Source organism: Oratosquilla oratoria, chromosome 25, assembly GCF_046742065.1.
Source record: "Oratosquilla oratoria isolate Oo_2021 chromosome 25, ASM4674206v1, whole genome shotgun sequence".
In the NCBI taxonomy this organism is placed as follows: Eukaryota; Metazoa; Arthropoda; class Malacostraca; order Stomatopoda; family Squillidae; genus Oratosquilla; species Oratosquilla oratoria.
This window is the reverse complement of record NC_134801.1, coordinates 13,996,494-14,020,852: the sequence shown is the minus strand read 5'-3', so window position 1 is coordinate 14,020,852 and position 24,359 is coordinate 13,996,494. Positions and strand designations below refer to the sequence as shown.

Here is a 24,359-nt window from a genome sequence, read left to right as displayed (position 1 = left end):
GCAAAACTACTGAAAAGAGTGAAAAATGAAGAAGATTGTGAATCACTACAGAGAGATCTAAATATAGTACAGGAATGGAGTAGGAAGTGGGAGATGGAGTTCAATACAAAAAAGTGTAGTATAATGGAATTTGGAAAAAGCAAAAACAGAATAACAGGAGCATATAAATTGGGAGAAGGAATAAAAAAAGTAGAAAATGAGAAGGACCTGGGAGTCATTGTTATGAATAATATGTCACCTGAGAAACATATAAGATTTTTGGAGAAACTTATAATTTAATAAGAACAATCAAAGTTGCATTTACATACCTGGATGAAGAAATGGTGAAGAAAATCCTAATCACACTGATAAGACCAAGATTGGAATATGCAGCAACGATATGGTCACCAAGTACAAAAAAATGTATAAAAAAACTTGAAAGAATACAAAGAGCAATTACAAAACTGGCACCAACACTCTCAAAACTATCATATGAAGAGAGACTAGAAAAACTTGAACTACAGACACTAGAGCAAAGAAGAGAGAGAGGAGATTTGATAGCTATTTACAGAATCATGAAAGGCATAGAAATTACTGATAGAGAGAATCTGATAAAATGGGATGACAGAAATACAAGAGGACACGGAAAGAAACTAAAAAAAGACAGCTATAGAAGAGACTTGAAAAAGAACAGCTTTCCTCACAGAGTAATAAACAGTTGGAACAAGTTAGATGAGAAAGTGGTGTGTGCAAAAACAATACATGAATTTAAAAATAGTTTAGATAAAATGAGATATGAAGACGGGACCCCACAAGCATAGCTCCCCTTCCCGTAAAATACAACTAGGTAAATACACACACACACACACACACACACACACACTTCAACGAACGGACGGCATAGACGACGTTCTGAGGAAAAAGTGAAATTCGTGGATCCCAAAGCAAAGGAAGTACCTATTGTTTTTACAGGGTGGGGGGGAAATTGCTCGTGGTGTAGGGAAAGTAAGGAAAAAGGAGAAGGGGAGGGATTACTGAGGGAAATGGAAGGAAATGAGGAAGGTAAGGACTTGGCCCAGGCAGGCAGACGAAATCTAAACAAACGAGGGCCGGACCAATTTAGCGATGATGAAATGTCTAAGAAAAATGTAAAGATTAGAAGTATAGATAAGAGCAATACAGTAGAAGATGATGAGAATATTTTCCAGGGATTTAAAGAGGGTGGGGGGGACACAAACCCCCCCCCCCCCGACTGACAAGACTAGAAGAGAAGGTCGATAAGATGATCGAGAACTTGGAGCATAGGTTCGGTCATGTTAACAACATTATACGGAGAGTTGAAAAATTGGAAGAACTAGAGAAGGCGAACAAAAACTTAACCAAGGAAATTGAAGAATTAAAAAAACAGTTAAAAGAAGTAAAAGATGAGAATAAAGTCTTAAAGGAGAATAATAAGGAGAACAAGGAGGGTTGGAAAAAAAATTCAAGAAAATAGCTAATTTGCATTCACTGACATAATCAGACAGCAAATGAATGAACAAACTGAAAACTCAGTTATTAAAGTGATGAGACAGAAGGAGAATATAGTAAGAGACTTAGTAGACAGAAAGAAATGTATAATTATATTAGGAATGGAAGAGAAACATAACCCTGATAGAACCACAAGAATCAAAGAGGAAAATGAAAAAGTAAGAAATTTACTAGAATTAGTTCAGGAAGATGAACCAGAAATAATGAAACAAATCGAAGAGAAATTCAGGCTAGTGAAATATAGTACAGACAAGACCAGACCAATTAAGATTAAATTCAGGTCACAAACTACGGCTGAGAATATCTTATCCAAAACAGGGAAACTAGCAACAAGTGAACAATATAAAAAGGTATGGATAAAAAGGGAAATGAATAAAGAGGAAAGAGAGGAAGAAAAACAGAAAAGACTTGAAGCAAAGGGAAAAAACGAGATAAGAACGGAGTCAGAAAAAGAGAGATTCTATTGGAGAGTAGTGAATATGAAACTAAAGAAAGTTGACATACAAGAGAAAAACAAAAGGGAAACAGAACACAATGGAAGTGGCAGAAAACTAAGAGTGTCTTACACAAATATAGATGGATTAATAACAGGATTGAATGAGCTGAATGATTATTTGAAAGAAAAAGAACCAGACATAATGGGAATTGTAGAAACAAAATTAAAAGGTCCACTACCACCCAACAGTGTAGGACATGATGCATATAATTATTGGATTAGAAACAGAGAGAAAAAGCAAGGGGGTGGAGTTATGTTCCTGACTAAGAAGGATATAAACGTGAAGCGTGTCACATATGGAAAGAATACAGTAGAGATGATAATGATGGAAGTAGAAGACAGAGATAAGAAGAGCAGAAAGTTTGTGATAAATTATGTGCCTCCGAAAACAGCCTCATGGGAAGAGAGTGAACATAAAAGTATGTTAGAGGACACAAAGATAACATTAAACAAGATAATGGAAGAGGGAGGAAAAATAGTTATGATGGGCGACATTAATTGCAAAGAAATCTGCTGGGAAGAAATGACAGTAAAGGGTGGAGACAGCTCATGGGGAAATGCTCTACTTGAGATGGTTACTGACCATACAATGACACAATGGATACAGGAGAACACTAGGTATAGAAATAAAGAAGAGCCATCGAGACTAGACCTAGTAATTACATCCGAACCTAGAATAGTGGACAAAATTGAATATAAAACACCAATAGGTAAAAGTGACCACATATTGATTGAACTGGAACTTAATGAAGAAAAATATATGAAAAGAAATGAACAATATAGAAAAGGAAGAATGATGTATGAAAAAACAAACTTTGATCAAATAAGAGAATTCTTTCAAAAGGAAAACTGGGAAGAAATATACGAAGAGAAATGGAATATTTTGACAAAAATTTACAAAAAAGGAGTGGAAAAAAATGTCCCAAGACAAAAACAAGAAAAAGAATATGTAAAATGCTGGTACAACAAAAGTTGTAGCGAGTTAAAAGACAAAAGAGACAAAGCCTGGAACAGATGGAAAAAAGACAGAAGACCTGAAAAATGGAAAATATATACCTGTTATAGAAATGAATATGTACAAATGTGCAGAGAGGAAAAGAGAAAATATGAAAAAGATATCATAGAAAAGTGTAAAGATCAACCAAAACTATTCTACAGATTTGTAAACAATAAACTGAAAAACAAACAAGACTTGGAGAAATTAAGACAAGAGGGAGTTGAATACACTGAGGAAATGGAAATGGCAGAAATTATGAACAAACATTTTAAATCAGTGTTTACACGGGAGAACAAACAACCTGAAGAGAAAGAATGGAAAGAGAAAGTTCCCCCTATGGAAGAAATAGAAGTAACAAAGAATGAAATATTAACCCATTCAACTCCGATGACAAGATGTCTTGTCATTTGGTCAAATAAAACAAAAAATCATAAAACACCAAAATGTTTGATCAAACACCAGAAAAATATGACGTCAGTCCTCGCTTCGCTGCGAGCGAAGCGAGGATTGACGTCATATTTTTCTGGTGTTTGATCAAACATTTTGGTGTTTTATGATTTTTTGTTTTATTTGACCAAATGACAAGACATCTTGTCATCGGAGTTGAATGGGTTAACACACTTGAGTAATCTTGATGTCAGAAAATTGCATGGACCAGATGAAATAGCAAACTGGATACTGAAAGAATGCAGGAATGAACTGGCAGACAAAATACATAGCATACTAAATAGTTCCTTGAAAGAAGGAAAAGTTCCAGAAGATTGGAAAAAAGCAAATATAGTACCTATATATAAAGGAGGAAATAAAGAAGAACCTACCAACTATAGACCAGTCTCTCTAACAAGTACAATAGCAAAAATTTGTGAAAGAATTATCAAAAGTAGATGGGTAAAATATTTAGAAAAAAACAAAGTGTTAAATCCAAGGCAATTTGGATTCAGACAAGGACGATCATGCGTCACCAATTTAATATGTTTCTATTCAAGGCTAATAGATATAATACAAGAAAGAGATGGATGGGCGGACTGTGCATTTTTAGATCTAAAGAAAGCTTTTGACAAAGTACCACATAAGAAGTTGCTTAAGAAATTAGAAACTGAAGGAGGAATACAGGGAAAACTACTAAATTGGATGGAGGACTTTTTGCAAGAAAGAAAAATGAGAGTAGTGATAAGAAACCAGCACTCAAAATGGGATGAAGTAATAAGCGGTGTTCCGCAGGGAACAGTTCTGGCCCCAATAATGTTTGCTATATATATTAATTATATGGATGAACGAATTGAAAGCTATATGAGCTTCTTTGCAGATGATGCAAAACTACTGAAAAGAGTGAAAACTGAAGAAGATTGTGAATCACTACAGAGAGATCTAAATAAAGTACAAGAATGGAGTAGGAAGTGGGAGATGGAGTTCAATACAAAAAAGTGTAGTATAATGGAATTTGGAAAAAGCAAAAACAGAATAACAGGAGCATATAAATTGGGAGAAGAAGGAATAAAAAAAGTAGAAAATGAGAAGGACCTGGGAGTCATTGTTATGAATAATATGTCACCTGAGAAACATATAAATAAGATTTTTGGAGAAACTTATAATTTAATAAGAACAATCAAAGTTGCATTTACATACCTGGATGAAGAAATGGTGAAGAAAATCCTAATTACCCTGATAAGACCAAGATTGGATATGCAGCAACGATATGGTCACCAAGTACAAAAAAATGTATAAAAAAAACTTGAAAGAATACAAAGAGCAATTACAAAATTGGCACCAACACTCTCAAAACTATCATATGAAGAGAGACTAGAAAAACTTGAACTACAGACACTAGAGCAAAGAAGAGAGGAGATTTGATAGCTATTTACAGAATCATGAAAGGCATAGAAATTACTGATAGAGAGAATCTGATAAAATGGGATGACAGAAATACAAGAGGACACGGAAAGAAAATAAAAAAAGACAGCTATAGAAGAGATTTGAAAAAGAACAGCTTTCCTCACAGAGTAATAGACAGTTGGAACAAGTTAGATGAGAAAGTGGTGTGTGCAAAAACAATACATGAATTTAAAAACAGTTTAGATAAAATGAGATATGAAGACGGGACCCCACGAGCATAGCTCCTCTTCCCGTAAAATACAACTAGGTACAACTAGGTAAATACAAACACACAGAGAGAGAGAGAGAGAGAGAGAGAGAGAGAGAGAGAGAGAGAGAGAGAGAGAGAGAGAGAGAGAGAGAGAGAGAGAGAGAGGAAAAAGAGGAGAGAGGAAAAAGAGGAGAGAGGAAAAAGAGGAGAGGAGAGGAAAAAGAGGAGAGGAAAAAGAGGAGAGGAGAGGAAAGAGAGGAGAGAGTGGGGAGAGAGAGAGTGAGAGAGAAAGGGAAGGAAAGAGAGAGGGAGGGAAGGAAAGAGAGAGGGAGAGAGGGACAGGAAGGAGAGGAGAGAGGGAGAGGAGAGGAAGAAGAGAGGAGAGAGAGAGAGAGGAAGAAGAGAGGAGAGAGAGAGAGAGAATTACCAGTTGTAATCTATCCTTAACAAAATCTAACTAAATTTTCCTTACTGTGCAATGGTTGTATATATTCTGTGTCCAGCCATGCATATCGATGAGTCTGTAGGTTGCTGCCAGCTTACAGCGCAACAACTTCTCCCCTTTAGAATAGTTAAGACACTCCATACCACGAATATCATTGATTGGAATAACACTCTGTACACCTGCAAAAGAAACTTCTACATTCAGTAAAGACTATGGCAAGTAAAATATTTCTTTATGATCAGATCTCAGTTTTTTTTTAGCTAACTCCCTTTTAAGGGGAAAAAAGCCTTTGGTATATGTATGATCAGACCAGACATATTAGTCTACTTGTATATATAAATTCTGAAAACTGAAATCCATTCAAGTACTCTTTAGAATAATAAAATTTTATATAAGTATTTATATATTTATATTTATATATATATATATATATATACAGTGGCTGCGAAAAGTTTGGAAGCAAAATTATAGGCTCCCCAACTTTCAGTTAAACTCAAAACATGCGAAAAATACAACTTTCCGCCCAAACTTTTCGTTATTTTTCAATGCTAGCGTTTGTACCCGTATTTGGCTGAGACAATATGCACTACTTAGCAACTCTGTTTAGGCGCACTCGATGTCACGTGGAGTCAGTTTCTAAACATCTCTCACGGGGAGTAGTCTTTTTTTTGCGGTGGTCTCTGTTTTTGTGCCAAGATATCTCCGTAATGGGAAGTGGTAAAGAGCTGGGAAGAGACACAGTTGTTACAATCATAACCCTCTATAAGGAGGGTTATAAGTGTAAAGATATTGCTACTCGTGTGGGAATTGGAGTGCGTCAAGTGCAAAAGTAGACCAAGAAATTTCGAGACGGAGGAAGTAACATCATTCCTACTCCAAAGCATCGCTCTGGTCGGCCAAGGAAGATATCAAATCGTACTTCTACGTTTATTAGGAGGCAGTTAGATAAAGATCCAATGCTCACAGCTCGAAAACTGAAAGAAAATAACCCTGCACTGCTGCATGATGTGTCTAAGATGTATTTCTGATCATTTAGCCAAAGATTTACAATACCGTAGTTGCTGTGCTAAAGTTCTTCCCCTCCAAAGTGCAAAAAACATACGTGATCGCATAGCATTTTGCAAGAAATATAAGGACTGGTCCTTAGAAGACTGGGAACGAGTATTGTGGAGTGATGAGTCAACGTTTGTGGTGTTGTCGGGCTGCAGGTCGAAGCGTGTGAGGCGCCCCAGGGGGTCTGACCCTAATGACCCTCGCTATACAGCTAAAGTGGTGAAACATGCTGCAAGTGTTATGGTGTGGGGATGCTTTGCATTTGGTGGAGTTGGCAATTTAGTGTTTCTTGCACAAAATGAGTGTAAATCAGCACACTTATTTCGAGTTATTGTGTGATAACCTGCCTGAAAGTTTTGAAAAGTGCAATGCTAGTTGGTTTAAGCAGGACGGAGCTCCTGCTCACACAGCTCGGTCTGTTACCCAATGGTTAGAAGACTGTGGTGTTGATTACTTCAAAAAATGACCTGGAAATTCTCCAGACCTAAATCCCATTGAGCACGTATGGCATATAATTAAAAAACAGCTAAGCTAAAAACAGAAATACAGGATATTTGGGATAATATTATTCCTCAACATGTACAAAACCTGGCAAGATGCATCCCGGCACGTTTGGAGAAGGTCATAAAGCTTAAAGGAAAATCGCTTGGTAAATAAGGTATGTAATAAGCCATTTATAGGTCTTTAAGTGATTATTTAAATGTCACAAGTGTTTACATTTGTTACGCGCCCAAACTTTTCGCGGCCACTGTATATATATATATACATATATAATATATATATATATTTTTTTAACTTATCCATCCTTTTCAGAAATTCACCGTCCACATTTTGCAAGCTAATGACTTAATACATTTATAGTTAATTACATATTCTAGCCTCCCTTCTGCCTTTCCTCCAATGACAATCTCATTTTTCCTTCACATGGTCATCATTTAAGCATAGAATTCACACTGTGGTTCTTCCTTGCATATTTTCCAGTTTAATCATTATCTTCTTGTATGAAACCCACAAGTAACACTCCAAAATTGGTCATATATAAGGTCCAATATCTATGAACATCAACATCAACCATTTCCTCCATAATAACTGCTGACAACTGGTGACTTTTCACCTACTAGTTATCCCCTAACATTTAACATATAGGCCACCTTTGCTATACTATATTCCTGGAGAGGAAAAAAAAAAAAAAAAAAAAAAAAAGTATAACAAGATTTTAACTAGTGGATAAAAATTGGGGCACTGATCACCTTATGGCTGGAAATGACCATCTGCATAGCTTGCTTGATCACAAAAGTGATTGGGGAGCTGGTCAAATGTGTAGTGATACAAGTATAATAATACTGAGTGATTGTATATGTGAACTATAATACACTGATGCATCATACAGCACAGGATTCCTGTACAGTTTTAACATGAATGGTCTTGAAGATAAATGCCCCCCACCCACACACACAAAAAGGCATGGATTTTAAACATATGCACATCTGTTACTTAAACTACTGTGTATAATATGACTGTACTATACAAGTGACACAAAAGCAGTCTACAACACTGAAATAATCCAATATTTCTTCCTAGAAGAATCATAGGAATGACTAAGGACTCTTGTCAGCTGCCATGGGGTTGCAAGTTTCCAGTGCGAGACTCAATGTGATAATTACATGTAATCCTCAGCAGTCTTCAATTTTGTACCTCCCGTGAATATTTCAAGAACTTTCTCATATCATTCACTAAACATACAGTATCTCACACACATTCTGATTTCCTATCTATCTTCCTTAAATTGCAAGTCTCTATGACATATAGTGTCCAGCATACATTCACTCCCTCATTTGCCTTCTCTTGTATGAGCACTGTACTTGTTCACATTTTCATACAAATATACTAAGTAATTACCACACATTTCACTTAACTGAAACTTCTGCACTCAATGGGACCAAGTCAAATAGATTCTTCCCAAGTTTGTGAATTTGTATATAGGATATAACCTTAACATGGGTGTTGTGTTTTGAGATTGGTTATCTTACTTTTTTTCCTTGTGAAGAGTAGCCCCAATGTTGCTGATCAATCTTCTCCCCTGAATCTCATTGGCCTATCATGCATGCTGGTGTACCAAGTTATCATTAATCACATTAATTCATGTGACCTTTAATTAAAGAAAAGGATGGATAAGCAACATTTACCATGTAAAACCATCCATTTTATAGCACTTACTTCTGAAGGCATTTACTCTACTCGCTGGTATTCCCATCATCTCCGAAATGTTTTGAAGTGCCTGCATACCAGAATACCCTTCCTGGATTTGACACTCTATTATCTTCTCCAATTCTTCCCGAAACAACCTTGAATTCATGATAGCATCAACCCTTTTCCTTCTCTCCATTTCCTGTAAGCAATGAAATACATTCAGTCTTCATGCCCTTGAACACATATTCCTCACTGTCTTCACACATGCTTCTTTTGTGCCAACCTTCATGTCCTGGTCGATGTCTGGTGGTCGCATCTTTCCTTTTTCTAATTCTTCCTCAGTCATCAGGTGCACCTCCTCCACAGTACCGTTAATGCCATTACTTGGGGCTGGCTCCTGCCCTTCTACCTCACTCATCTTGCAGCTGTGCCTGAAAAAATAAGAAAAATGAAAATAAATAAATAGAACAAAACAAAAGTGTCACAATATCCATACAATATTCTACAAGCCTGGAGGGAGAAAATGAGCATACACAGCCTCCAGGTAGTTATTGTGCGTGTTTTCTCCATCTGTAATAGGTCCCTTGACTGTGGTTTATTTTCCATAATAATTTTTTTTTATTTGCTCGACTGATAATACTCTCTCCCCATGCGCATACAAATGCCCTATGGTCGTTTTACTTTCCCTTCCACTCAGCGTCTGCGAGTGCGCGCGCGGAAGCGCTTACGAAGACGTGCCCCGAACCAATGTCATGCTTCGCCATCAAGTCGTACTCCTCGCCGCTGCCGTACCGTACCAGACAACGCACTGCTTGCTTCCAATCTTTGCGCCGCACGATGACATCATCACCACTTTTCTTCTTCAAGTTGTCCCTACCCGTGACCATATGCGCGCTCGCGCACTTGTGGCGCGTAGGCGGTTTTTGTCTGCCAATACACGAGTTTCCTCCCTCTGCCCAATGGTAGGTTTATACAACAGTGCTCCGGTGAGGCGAGATGGGTTCAGTGAAGTTGGGTGGTAATGCTCAAGATCTAAGGATATAAGGTCTAACCACTTCCCACCGAATTTCGAGGGAGTTGGCGCAGCGGGCCCGTGAACGTCACCTGGCTGTTCAAAGTGGGGTTCGCGGGTACTATAGCTGTCAGTTGAAGCTGGTGCGTCGTTCGGGAATGTCGTTGTTTTCGCTCGCACCGCTCCACGCAATTAGTTATATTCTGACAAATATTATATAATATAATATATATATATATATATATACATATATATAAAATATTATAGTTCCTGTCTATATATATGAATATATAATATACATGATATATAATATATATAATATATAAACTATTATAGTTCCTGTCTTCCTTGGCGTTTCACAGTTTTCTTCAGTGTTTCACAAAGAGAAAACGGACCCAGCCTAATGACGTCAGAAGCTGCGCACAATAATTCAAACGGTCTGACCTGTATATTTAGACCTTGGTAATGCTGAGGTCTTTGTCGCTGATCCCAACGGAGGTGACTGTAGAGTCCAATTCTTGATCCAAATATCCTACCACACTCGGGGCAAGTCAAGACCTGGATCAGGTGGGTATGTCGAAGCCTTCTTTCCCGCCGGTCCTCCCGTACTTGGTGAGGGCCAGAATTAGGGTGTTTGACCCCTTGTGAGCACTTTGTACACCATGAGGCGCGATCAGAGGCGATGGTTTCAAGATCTGTTGTTGCTTTTTTTTTTTTTTTTTTAGTTTTTTTTTTTAGTTTTCGGATCCCCTGAACTGCGACGTACATCAGGTAGTTACCCGTAAAGAATTCTCAGATATGCGAATGACGTGACCCGCCCATTGCAGCTGACGTTTTGGTAGCAATGCTGCTTCAATGCTTGATATTTGTGCTGCACGTTGCAACATTTCAGTGTATGGTACTTTGTCTTGCCACCTTAGGCCCAGGATTCTTGGAAGACGCTGAATGTGGAAGGCCTCCACAGCTTTCATGTGTCGTCTGAAGTTGGTCGGTCCAGGTTTCTGAGCTGTAGAGTTGGGGAGATGTACTAAAAAAAAATAGATGGCTCTGTATACACACACACACACAACTCCAAATCTCGCAGGATTTCTTCTTAAACGTTTCTGTATTTTGCTGATTCTCTCTCTCTCATGTGTGGGTGGAGGGAGGGGTTGTGCGCGCGCAGGGCGAAAACCTAACTGCCACTTTGCATGTCGTGAGCCACAAAACCCGATCCATTTCCTGCGAGTAGTCTTCGGCTTATGATACTGTTACGTATACCCGGTACTTACATTTCCCTCGTCGTTACACTCAGGTCTGTCATCCTGCTTCCCTTTCGCACACTTGTCCCCCTCCAAGAACACATGCAAGCCGATCTCTCTTCCACAATTGCGCCTCTTCGAACACACAGGAAATTCACATACGTGTCAACAAAACAATCCATGGCACCACCCCTCATCAAATCACTCTAGCATACTCAGCGTTAGGAGTACATTTGTCACGAGTGAAAATTTAAACGTTGTAACACCGAGGACGTACTATCGGGGTTCGTTAAACCTGCGGATGATCGCTGTATCGGGGTGACGGGTGGTTGAGTGACGTCATGTTCAAACCGCGGTCTCACCACCACCACTCGAGTCCTGCTCGCTCTCGCTCTCTCCTGCATCACGCTCACTACTTCCACCACTTAACATCACCATTCAATTGTACAGTAGGTTAAGCGAGACAAAGAATGTTAGGTACTGCTGGGATGCTGGAACTGGACAAGCGTACCTTTCGATGTAGTTGCTGGAATACAACAGCCGACACAACACTTTCATGATGAGAGAACATACACGGAAATGCATTTACTATAAAAAAAAAAAAAAATCATAATCCCAATATACTTAAGGTTTGGGTGTCCCATCACACAAAGTGCTTGGAGTTACGAGAGGTCTTAAGCCACGGTTACACTAGTCTAAGAGAGGGTTGGATTCCAAGCCTAGGGATGGATTTTGTCAAAGGCTGGAGGATTTGGGTTGGAATCAAAGTCTTGGGACGCCCATCCCAATACCGTTGAAGCCCACACCTAAGAAGAAATTCGAGGGATATAACTGAAGATTTTGAAAAATATATAAAATTTGTTCAGTAACAACTGATAATAATTCAACAGTATAAAATTATCTTGAAATAAAAAAAAACATGGAATGCATATTGTAACAATCAATCGTAATGAAAACATTGTACTATTTTTTACGCACGAAAAATCTTTATAATTTCCTTTGTATCTACACTTTTCGCCATGATGGTGTGGAATACTGAAGTTATTCATGCTCTAATAGAGTAGATGCTATCCTAAGAGGCGCTTTGGAATGCGAGCATCAAGATTATATTTAGACAATGATAACCTCACCGAGTCATCCCTTCATTTACCGTTTTCTGTGGATGGCAAACGTCTTTTGCCTCGTGCTCGATAATTTGTGTGTATTTACCTAGTTGTATTTTACGGGAAGGGGAGCTATGCTCGTGGTGTCCCGTCTTCATATCTCATTTTATCTAAACAGTTTTTAAATTCATGAATTTTTTTGCACACACCACTTTTTCGTCCAACTTGTTCCAGATGTCTATTACTCTATGGGGAAAGCTATTCTTTTTCAGGGGCCGTATACACAAAACTTTTTTGTTAGCCTTAACAATCTCTGCTAGCTAACAGAAAACCACTAAAAGTTATACACCAATGCTTAACTAACAACTGTTAGCTAGTAAACAGTTGTTTGTCAAGTTGCGCTAAACAGTGCTTAAGTTAGCAGCTTATGAACGTGTAAATGGACGTATTATTAAAAATTGCACACATAAAACAGTGTTATTAATGCAGTTGTTCAAAATTTATTAATAGAGTATCATGATAGCACATAGATATCGTATGTATGGTTTTTTAGTACTTATTAACCAACGACAGATATTTTTGGACGAAGGCGCATTGTATAGGCGGCCGCGCCACAGACAAATCTTCCGACTGAAGACTCAACAACTATTTCAGAGGATATAGACATGGCAGAAGAATCACAGAAAAAGAAAAGGAAGCCAAACTGGTCACAAGAGGAAACACTCCTCTTGGTCAACGTGATTATGGAGGAAAAAATAATTATAAATGGGCGATTCAAGCCAAGGACACAAGGACAAGAAGGAGGCACGTTGATGATGTGGTATCGTTTTCCGTTTACATATAAATGTTCATCTACACTTGGAGCCACAATTCTAATATGTGTGCCATCTATGGTACCCACAACACCGGGAAACCTACAGTCTTCCATGAACTCTGCTTGTTTTACTTGCGCTTCTTGGTTCTGATAGTGCATCAATTGTTTGAGTAATGACACGGCTGATTGTTGCTTGTGAGGTCTCAAAGTCGTCGCTGCTGCATTTTACCTGTGGCTAAATATCATAGGGTAATTGCCACCTTCGTCTCAGGACTCAGTGGTCGATTCCGTTCTGTTCGGGATTGAAGTTTGTCCCTCACTAAATCAGCCATTGTTATTATACCAGCACGGTTCATTCTGAAGCGTTTGATGAGTTCGTCGTCATTGTACTCGTTAAATATGTCCCGTCGCTGTCGACATACTCGCCGTCGTCTTTGTATTTGTTGTTGTTGCTCCGCCATCTTTTCTACTAACAGGAATTTGTTAAGAGCTTAATAGTCCTCCACACCACTTTTACCTTAACAGTACTTTTAAGGCCCTAACAAGTTTTCTGTATCCACTGTTAGTGCTTAACAGCTAAATGTTAGTCTTAACAGGAATTTGTTACCCTTAACAGCTATTTGTTAGTGCTAACAAGTTTTGTGTATGCGGCCCCAGGGGGCCGTATACACAAAACTTTTTTGTTAGCCTTAACAATCTCTGCTAGCTAACAGAAAACCACTAAAAGTTATACACCAATGCTTAACTAACAACTGTTAGCTAGCAAACAGTTGTTTGTCAAGTACCGCTAAACAGCGCTGAAGTTAGCAGCTTATGAACATGTAAATGGACGTATTATCAAAAATTGCACACATAAAACAGTGTTATTAATGCAGTTGTTCAGAATTTATTAATAAAGTATCATGATAGCACATAGATATCGTATGTATGGGTTTTTAGAAGTACTTATTAACCAACGACAGATATTTTTGGACGAAGGCGCATTGTACAGGCGTCCGTGCCACAGACAAATCTTCCGACAGAAGACTCAACAATAATTTCAGAGGACATAGACATGGCAGAAGAAACACAGAAAAAGAAAAGGAAGCCAAACTGGTCACAAGAGGAAACACTCCTCTTGATCAACGTGATTATGGAGAAAAAATAATAATAAATGGGCGATTCAAGCCAAGTTTAAACCACAAGGATAAGAGGGAGGCATGACAAAGCACGTTGATGCTATGGTATTGTTTTCTGTTTACATATAAATGTTCATCGACACTTGGAGCCCCAATTCTAATGTTTGTGCCATCTATGGTACCCACAACACCGGGAAACCTACAGTTTTCCATGAACTCTGCTTGTTTTACTTGCACTTCTTGGCGAGTCAATAGGAATTTTACAAACTGAGTTACAATATCTGGTTCTGATAGTGCATCAATTGTTTGAGTAATGACACGGCTGATTGATGCTTGCGAGGTCCCAAATTCGTCACTGCTGCATTTTACCTGTGGCTAAATATCATAGGGTAATTGCCACCTTCGTCTCAGGACTCAGTGGTCGATTCCGTTCTGTTCGGGATTGAAGTTTGTCCCTCACTAAATCAGCCATTTTTATTATACCAGCACGGTTCATTCTGAAGCGTTTGATGAGTTCGTCGTCATTGTACTCGTTAAATATGTCCCGTCGCTGTCGATAAACTCGTAGTCATCTTTTTAGTTGTTGTTGCTCCGCCATCTTCTCTACTAACAGGAACTTGTTAAGAGCTTAATAGTCCTCCTCAGCACTTTTATCTTAACAGTACTTTTAAGGCCCTAACAAGTTTTCTGTATCCACTGTTAGTGCTTAACAGCTAAATGTTAGCCTTAACAGGAATTTGTTACCCTTAACAGCTATTTGTTAGTGCTAACAAGTTTTGTGTATACGGCCCCAGGTCTCTTGTATTCACCTCGGATCTGCTGCAGTCTCTGTCGAGTGTGTGAGTGTGTTTGTGTTTACCTAACTGTAATATACAGGAAAGGAGCAATACTCGTTCAGTTCCGTCTCTCATTCTCTATTTTTTATATCTAGCCTCAAATTCATGTACAGTTCCAACTGAATCTATATTATTGATTTCCAAATTATCATACTTAGATTTGAACTCTTACTGTTTGAGCTTGGGTTTAATCAGATAACATCTATCTATACGATCTTCAGTGACCTGAACACTAATCACGTCACCTCTTTCTCTTGTATATTTCAAAGTTGGCAAACCCAATACCTTTTTTAAGTATTTCCTCGTAGTTTATCTGCCAGGCTGGGGACCAGTTTGGTTGCTGTCCTTTGTATTCTCTCAATCTTGTTTATATATTTCAATCTGTGTGGGGAGGACCATACTACTGAGGCATATTCCATTTCTGGACGTATCAGTGTTTCGAAGATTTTTTTCAACATCTCTTCATCCATACAATGGAGCGCCACTTTAATATTCTGCAGTAGTCCATATGTCCTTCTGATATGTCTGTCAGGTGACAGGTTGTCTTTTATCGACACTCCCAAGTCTCTTTTGCTTTTGTAATGTGTTCGCTTTCCAAGGGATATTTTAAGAATGGCCTTGTGCCGCTATTGCCAATTTCCAGTACTTTTAATTTTTTGGTATAGAATTTCATGTCCCATTTTGGCTACATGCAAAAAAAAAAAAGTATCTAGGTATTTTTGCAATATTCTACCTTCCTTCTCATTTTTCACTATTATCATGATGTTTCCATTATCTGCAAAATTGATGGCATAGCTTGTTGTTCCTTCCGTGACCTCAGCTAGTGAACACGTTTTGCTGCCGACACACCAGCTAGTGAATACCTCCTGTGAAGTTTATTACTTCCTAAAGTTCATATCTTCGAATAGTGACAAGTACTTGTGTTGTGTTTCTTGTAGTTTTATACGTATAGTGTTATACAGTTACAGGTATAAGATAGTGTAGTGTTCTAGTGATTTAGAATAAAAACAGTAGTCCGTTACTGTACTCCAAAGGTAGGAGTAATAGTGTAAGGTAAGCAGAGTAAGCCTAGTGTATTTAGTTTTAGTGACCGTTTTTGTTTCTTTTGTTGATTCACATGTTCTCTCTGTCGCTTGTATTGCCGAAGGAGGAGCGAAATGGCTTGTGACGGTTGTGTGAACCTGGAGGACCGTTTCAGGATGTGTGAGAAGGAAATTAGTCTTCAAGAGTGCGCTCTATGAGAAGAGGGAATCCTCCCCACAACCCAAAGAGCGTTCCACCTCTTCCACTTCTGCCACTGCCGTGAGCTGTGGCGCCCCGTGGAGTCCAGTTTGTCCACCCAGCGTTCGGTAAACGGGTGTCCTGCGGAGCAACCGCTAGCTCTAGCCAGTAGTTTTGCTCTGCTAGAAGATGAGGTGGCTGAAACTCAGGAGTTCTTGGTGGTGGAGGACTCCATGGTGCAGCGGAAGACTAAACGACGTTGCAAGTTTGTACGTCAACCGAGCTGTGGGATCGCCGATTGTACCCAGACCATCAGGGAGCAAGAACGCTGTTACGATTGTTCATACGGGAAGTAACGATGTGGGTAGGGTGAGATCATAGGAACCTGTTTACCTTAGTTAAAATAATGACACCAGTGTCCCATAATGTACGAAATTGGAGAGGAATCATCCTACAGGGGAGAGAAACCTGATCCGTCGTGAAAGGGAAAGTTGAGCCACGCGAAACACTGTAACGCCACAGTGTGCTCAAGAAACTGCCTACCCAGGAAACGTGAGAAGTGCACGTCGATGAGGGTTGTGTGGAAGTACGTCGGAGACTCAGCAACTTCTGGGGCTATTTGGGGGAAATGTAGAGGCAGTCTACTCGCCCACGATAACACCAGAAAGGGTTCAAGGAGTCCTCGACAATTACAACCGGGTTAAACCACTCTCGTATGAGCCACGCTGTAGTGAAGAATGGAGATGGGAGGTGGAAGGCACGCGTCCTCTTCCACATTGTCCATTGTAAATCTTCCTTCAAACAAAAGTGCAGTAAAGCGCGCGGAGTTGCACAGCGATGATTAACTGTTCTCGAAAGTTCCACAAGGTACTTGGATACACTGGCGACGTCAACACTATTTACAAACGTTTAGGGGAAGGGATCGTGTGTTCAGGTGATGGCGGTGGTGGGTGATGGACCCACGAGGACATGTAGGAGGCGGCGATATAATATAGCATTGCACGGTTACGGCTGCAGGCGACCTTTGACTGATGCCTGTTGGTAATCTTGCGAGACGGACGTAAGGGAATATTGCCGTCCACCTTTTAACAACTCGCAAATACTCGCTAATCCAGGTTTGCACTTAGTCTCCGGATTGGGATACTTTTTCAGGTACATTATTTTCCTCTAAATACACATTCATCTACCAATACCCAGTGAAGGGACCTGCAGTATTCTGTCACCTGTCTTGCCCACGGATCAGGTATCAAGGCACAAATGGAAAGTGGCGTGTCAGGCCCGTCATGTTTTCCCGTTAATTTCTTTATTTGGGCACCTTTGAGATTGAGAGGGTTACAAGAGGCATATTTTTTCAATGATCACTGTAAAGAAATAGTTAACTCGTTTTCATTAGTCTTGGAAGTTTTGCTCGCAGTGTACTGACAGTGCTGAAATTGAATCTAACTTCGAGGTACGTGCCCACAGGAATGCTTTCAGATGTGCTAGAATAACCATTGCCTGCAAGTGTGACTGACGGCTGTTGTGTGTATAACGGGCGCACGCGTAAAGGTAGAGCTGGTTACAGTAGTCAATGGAATGTTCAAGTCCAACCTTTGCATTCGTTACACTAGGGTTACACTAGTTGACGAAAATCTTGTATTCCAACTTTTGCATTCGTTCGTCCTATAAGTGGTTACACAAGTACAGCCTTACAGTGAAGAGAAATTCCCACCAATCACGTAAAAGGAGACACAGCAAAACCTATCCAGAATGAGGAACTCTCATTGGCAGAGCGAATACCTACGCCACTTTCTCGAATATTTCATCCCAAATAACTTTGAATGACTCGCGATCTCTAAAATGCATATTTGATGATGTGCATATCTTATACACTCATACATATACACACACATACACCACGACTCGTGGCGCAGTGATAGAGTTCTCGGCCACCACTACGGCGATCCGGGTTCGAATCCCGCCCAGGGCTGAAATAATTTCAGTATTGCCGAGTCGTTAATCCAACTCTCGTGGGCGGGGAGTTGAGTGTGCGCGCGTTTAAGGTCACAGCATTACCCAGAGATCGGTCATAATATGAGCTCTGAGCTCTTTTACGGGAGGGAAATAGATGTCGATCACGAGTCCAACACATGATCAAAGACCATGGTGAATCACTCACACACACTCATTAATTACCGAGCACTGGGCAGAAAATATGTAATAAAAAAAAGGTAATTGAAGGGCTGACTCAGTGAAAGATTATATTATAATAATTTCTTAATATAATCGGAATACCTCACATCCCAAAGCGCCTCTTGTGATCATATCTTCTCTATTGGAGCATGGGTAACTTCAGTATTCCACTCCATCAAGGAGAAAAGTATAGACAGCAAATTTTGTGAAGAGTTTTTGCTCGTAAAAAAACACCAATGTTTACGAGTACACACGACCGTTGATTATTTCCGCAATAACAAATCCATAAATTCCATTTTCTATTTCAATATTTTATACGATTAAATAATGTCTCTTAATACAGAATAGTGTATATTATATATATATATATATATATATATATATATATATATATATATATATATACACATATATATTAATGTAAATATATATCTTCAGTTTCTTTCCCTCGGATCTCTTCCGCGATGTGGACTACATCGATGTTGTATTGAACGTCCCTAGGTTTGGATTCCAACCAAAATCCTCCAACGTTGGACGAAATCCATCCCTAGGCTCGGAATCCAACCTATCTGTTGACTTATGTAACCGTACCTTAAAACAATCCGTTGCCCCAGGTCTCTTACAGTAGCCTCACATCTCCCAGGTTACCGGCAACGACCACTGGATTGGCCTATCTGTTGTCTATGGATAGTGCAGGGGCAGTGTGGGACAAGGTGCTCAGTGTCCTTTGTGTGACAGTTCCACTTGGACAGTTTGATCCTACGACCAGGCCTATTCTGTGTTGGCATTGCCTTAAAAGTTGGATGGTCTCCTAAACAAATGTGTGCTAGTGTGGTTCTAGCTTCTATCAAGGTTTTTCTGCGAGACTCATGTCGGGGAGGGGGTGAGTATCGAGTTTGTTGGTCTGTCTAGTAGTGTTTGTGTAGTGATCTGGGTACGAATGTGTTTTTGTGTGGATGTATTGTATATGTGGTGGGCTGTAAAGTAGGAACCTACCCCTGCTGTTTGTGTCATGAGTAGGGTTGAGGGCCTGTACCAAAAAATTGTGTACCGATCATTTTCATACGAACTGGTCTCGAAGTACAGGAGTCCTGTTGGTGATTTGCACCTTATTCTCATCCTAAATGTTTTAATGTATTGTGTGTAAACTATGTTTTACCCATTCTTGGGAACGAAACTGTGGAAGTCTAAATGACTATGGGTCTTATTAATGGTTTTGAGAGAGCAACTAGTTTACTTTTGTTGTCCAATATCCGTAGGTTTAAGGTTTTGTTGATCTTGTCAGATTTATGAAGTGCAGGCTGAAGGTAATACCACTATCAAAAGTTTTTTTTTTTATATATATTTCCTTTAAATCCATGGTTGTCTGGACTGTGATATGTTACTAATAATTTCTGGGATACTGCTTCCATCCTATCATTTCTGAACAAATGTCCTATTTTGTCCAAGTATGACTGGATGTCCTTAGCTGCTATTATATAAAATTATGTCTATTAACCTTTTATGTATGTTTATCATTACCACTACTACTACTACTACTACTACTACTACTACTACTACTACTACCACCACCACTCATCATTACATTGCACCCGGCCTGGTTGCAACACGAGCCGTTTCCTGTCGCCATGCTTCCACAATGCATTCCTTATGAGCGCGCATGTGTGTGTTTGTGTGTGTGTGTGTGTGTGTGTGTGTGTGTGTGTGTGTGTGTGTGTGTGAAAGAGAGAGAGAGAGAGAGAGAGAGAGAGAGAGAGAGAGAGAGAGAGAGAGAGAGAGAGATAGAGAGAGAAGGGGGGGTTGTGCGAATGCGAGTGTATAATCATGTGTTCTCCACATGTCTTTGAAGTACACCACGTCGAGGGTCAACCATGAGGATTTTCGCCTGGTGGTGGTGGTGGTCCTGCGGTAGGGACACCAACGAGGGCGTACCCCTGCTGGCTGGATGGCCCGAGTGCCTGGCCTGGCCTGGCCTGGCCTAGCCTGTCACTTGGAAGTTTCTCTGGGCTGTAGCCATCGCCGTAACACGAGCAATGTGATGTTTGAACCCTAAAAACACACAACAGCACAAACATCAATAAATAGGCATTGTTTGAAATTTTCTTCCCAGAGAAATCTGAAGGACCCTAGGACCGCTGTCAAACGCTGTGAGGCCGCGGGTCTACGGCCTCAGAAATGCGAAGCAACTGTTCGCTTCACACGTATCGACTTTTTGCCGTGCGCCGTCCACGACACGATATCGTGATCTTACATAACCATGGATGTCTAAGGACGTTTCCACACGTCACAACCACGACCACGTGTGAAAGCGTCCACAGAAACCCATCGTTATGCGAGAGCACGACGTCGCGTCGTGGACGGCGCACGGCAAAAAGTCGATACGTATGAAACGAGCCAAAGGTTGCTTGATAATATAACTGCACGCTTGCGAGACCTTGAACCTCGTAGAGAGGTAGGTGCCGGACGCCAGAACCGACCGACCGACGTTCGATCGCGCCAATAGCTAGCTCCACGGCACCCGCCCGAGGAAGAAGAAGAAGAAGAAGAGCGGTCAAAAAGGTCACACTCACTCACACACACACACACAGATCGAGTGTGTGTGAAAGAGAGAGAGAGAGAGAGAGAGAGAGAGAGAGAGAGAGAGAGAGAGAGAGAGAGAGAGAGAGAGAGAGAGAGAGAGAGAGAGAGAGAGAGAGTGAGTCTGCTGCAACTTACAACCTCCCACCACGAAACTGCAACTTTCAGCCCCCACTCCCACCCGCACCCCCAATCCCCATTTGAGGAGGGCTCGTGCATTACTCGTCTAAGCTATTTTCGAGCCAAATGCATCGTTACTAGAGTTAACCACTGTAAAATTGTCGAGATATTTTAGTTTCCAGTTACACACATTTGGACCTGTCGAGGCAATGGCCATGTTTGGAAGATTTTGGAATATGCAGGTAGAAAATGCGGAGAAAAACGTTTGGGGAGCTTTGTGTACTGGAGGCTAACTACTACTTGCTTTGCAACCTTGGCACCTACCTTCGAAATCAACTAAGTAAAAAAAAATCACACTGACTGCGCTCTCTCTCTCTCACACACACACATGCACGCACGCACACACGCTCCCTCCACTGTCCACTCACCCCAAACCTGACCACATCTTCCCGGTTTTTGCACAACTCGTGTTCATACATGGTGCCACAACACCCTGGTTGACCTGTTGTATTTGTCCGCCACTACCCACGCAGGCAGCCATGCATGCAGTGCAAGCAAAGCAAATTTCATTCACTGCCCACCACGGCGGGTTGTACGTGACCGACCTCCACAACTCACAAAATCACTGTCCACTTCAACACTTGGATCACAACAGAAATCCGAGCCCACGGTAAAGCCGTCCCAACACCCAGCCACACGGGGAGCCCCCCCGCACCGCCCGTGGCAGGTAAGTATACAGCAAGGACAGCAAAGGGTGACAGTTAATAAAGACATGAATGTTTAGGTAGAGGGGGGAGTGATAAGAGGCCACAGCTGATCGATCCTGGTCAACAACTGTGTGGTCAAGCAATTCATGGAAAGGACCCGTGTGGTACGCTGGAAATCAAAAATCTTCGGAAACGTGGCAGCCCTATGATCAAGCCGCTCTCTCGCTCTCTCTATTTCCACCTCCAACCCCAACCCCCGATCCCTCTCGCCTGACATTTCCATTGCTCAGCCTCTGCCTGAGATAAGCAGTCTTCTTGCCCTTCGCCTGCTGCTGCTGCTGCTGCTGCTGCGGGAGGATGAGGATGAGGCCGCGCCGCCTCGACGTGGCCTCAGCTAGTGCAAACTCAAAAAGTCTACATAAAAGGATGGATGTTCCCACGGAGGGGGCGGCGGCGGCGGTTACGTTCACTGCCCTGGCATCCTCCTCCTCCTCCTCGACAGCAGCAGCAGCCAACTAGTAGGGGGCGATTCCCGACGACAAAAACTGGAGACAAGAAGAATCTGACACAGACAAAGGTCTTCATTCATCCAAACAAACGGTAAACGGTGGCGTGACGGATTCGCGCCCATTCCCTTTCCTCCTCTTCCTCCGTATCCTTCTCTCCTCCTCCTCTTCGCCGCCACATAACCCAACCACCACCACCACCCCGACTGTACAGGCACAGTAGTCCCACCACCACCTTCCTACGATGAGGATTCCCAACTGTCGACCGCAGACCGCCGGCGCGGGCGGTGCATCGGCCGTGCCACCTGAACTCACACGATGACGGCGACGGCGATGACACCGAGTGAACGCCGCGCCGCCGGCTCCCCCGCAATGAGTCATAGACGCACCGGCCAGGCGAGGCGAGGTGAGGTGTGCTCTACGGCGCGCGCGGTGCAACGTCCCTTTGTGTGGCTTCTCGCCTCTTCCTCACTATATTACTACTCTCTCTCTCTCTCGACTCGTCCCGAGCCGTACTGCACCGGCCGCCTCCCTCCCTCCCTCGCTCGGATACATTCAACCCCAACCCGACCCCACCCCAAACTCTCCCTTAATACATTTTTTTCTTTGTCGTTATCATTTACCTCTTCCGAACTTTGAGCAATCGGTTACGACCAACATTAACCTCCCCCACCCTCCTCCTCCTCCATCTCCTCGGGCGAAGACGAGCGGCATTATCCAGGTTTAAATCCACCTTCCAGTTGTCATCGATGACAAAGTTCCCATAGTGTTGGGAAAACAGGTTCCTCTCCCCACCCCCCTCTCTCTTTCTGCTCTTCCTTTTGTCACCGGACAGCAGCTAGCCATTCTGTGGCCTGTCGTCGTCATCGACGTCGTCGTCTTCGTTGACGAGAACGGCCCCTTGAGAAAGACATGCCAACGAAAAGAACAAGGGAGGATTATATGACCAATCTGCGCGCGCGCGCGATTCACTACGGTTTTGGATCACATGCTAGACTCGTGATCGACAGTTACTAAACTTTCGGATGAGAGATCTGATCATGCAAGGCTCTAAGGCAGCGTTTCTCAACGACATATTCTTAGTTATTGTAATAATGTAATATATACATCATCCTATCTAACCTATTATTACGATGAAAACAAAATATGGTATGCTTCTTCTTCTTTTTTTCTTCTTTTTTTGCGCAGGGGTTCCTTGAGACATGCAATTTATTTTAAAGGTTACGCAAGGGTAAAAAGGTTGAGAAACACTGTTCTACGGAATAATGTTGTGACCTTGAACACGCGCGCGCGCACACACACACACACTCTGGAACAAAGAAGAGAAAGGGTTGACTTGTTGACCATCTACAGAATCATGAAAGGCATGGCAGTCCTTGACAGAGAAGACTTGCTACATTGGGATAAGATAAAGGCATGGAAGATAAAGATAAGATAAAGGCATGGAAGGAAGCTCAAAATGGACAGTTATTGAAGAGACCTGAAAAAGAACAGCTTTCCCCATAGAGTGGTGGATGTATGGAACATATTAGACGAAACATCAATGTGTGCAAAAACAATACAAGAATTTAAGAGTAAACTTGATATGGCGAGATAAAAAAGGGACACCACGAGCATAGCTCCCCTTCCCGTAAGATACAATTAGATACACACACACACACACACACACACACACACACACACACACACACACAAACACACAAACACACAAACACACACACCCTGTGGGCTCCCGTTCCTGTCATCTCGTCAATCAAACATAACTTTAAATTCGTTTCATTTTTCAACTGTCCAATTTCTTTATTTTTATGTTCAACGAATCAGTGCATATGTACATGGGAACATATCTTAACATCTTCCAAACACTGAGGCAGAATGAGAGAGAGAATGCCATCAACGAGTTGAACAAGAAATTCGGCGCAAAACAACGTGTGGGTGGTTCAGTAGCCCAATTACCCTATTCATTCAATCTAGTGCCGACCGGAGAAGAAAAAAAAAAAAAAAAAAAAACTGTGTTGGCAATGCAACTGACACGAAAAGTCGTCGTTGTGACACCAATTGTCAAGGGAAACGGTCCTTCGATTCTGAGGTTATCTTCAAGTTGATGTGCCAAGTTCTACGTAGTACCAATAGCTGCTGCTTCTTCTTCCTCCTTCACA

At 41.3% G+C, this 24,359-nt stretch overlaps 1 protein-coding gene across 17 annotated transcripts in view; it reads right to left on the bottom strand.

The window, feature by feature from the left end:
* Positions 1-24,359, bottom strand: part of hts (adducin 1-like protein hts) — a 232,531-nt gene that overhangs the window by 92,510 nt on the left and 115,662 nt on the right. For all 17 annotated transcript variants that reach the window (XM_076208406.1, XM_076208402.1, XM_076208410.1 and 14 more), the window contains 3 exons: positions 9,057-9,204; positions 8,801-8,972; positions 5,558-5,709 (listed from right to left, as the gene is read on the bottom strand). In XM_076208406.1, coding sequence (XP_076064521.1) covers positions 5,558-5,709; positions 8,801-8,972; positions 9,057-9,191 — 459 coding nt within the window. In that variant the 5' untranslated portion in view covers positions 9,192-9,204. The remainder of the gene's footprint in view (positions 1-5,557; positions 5,710-8,800; positions 8,973-9,056; positions 9,205-24,359) is intronic.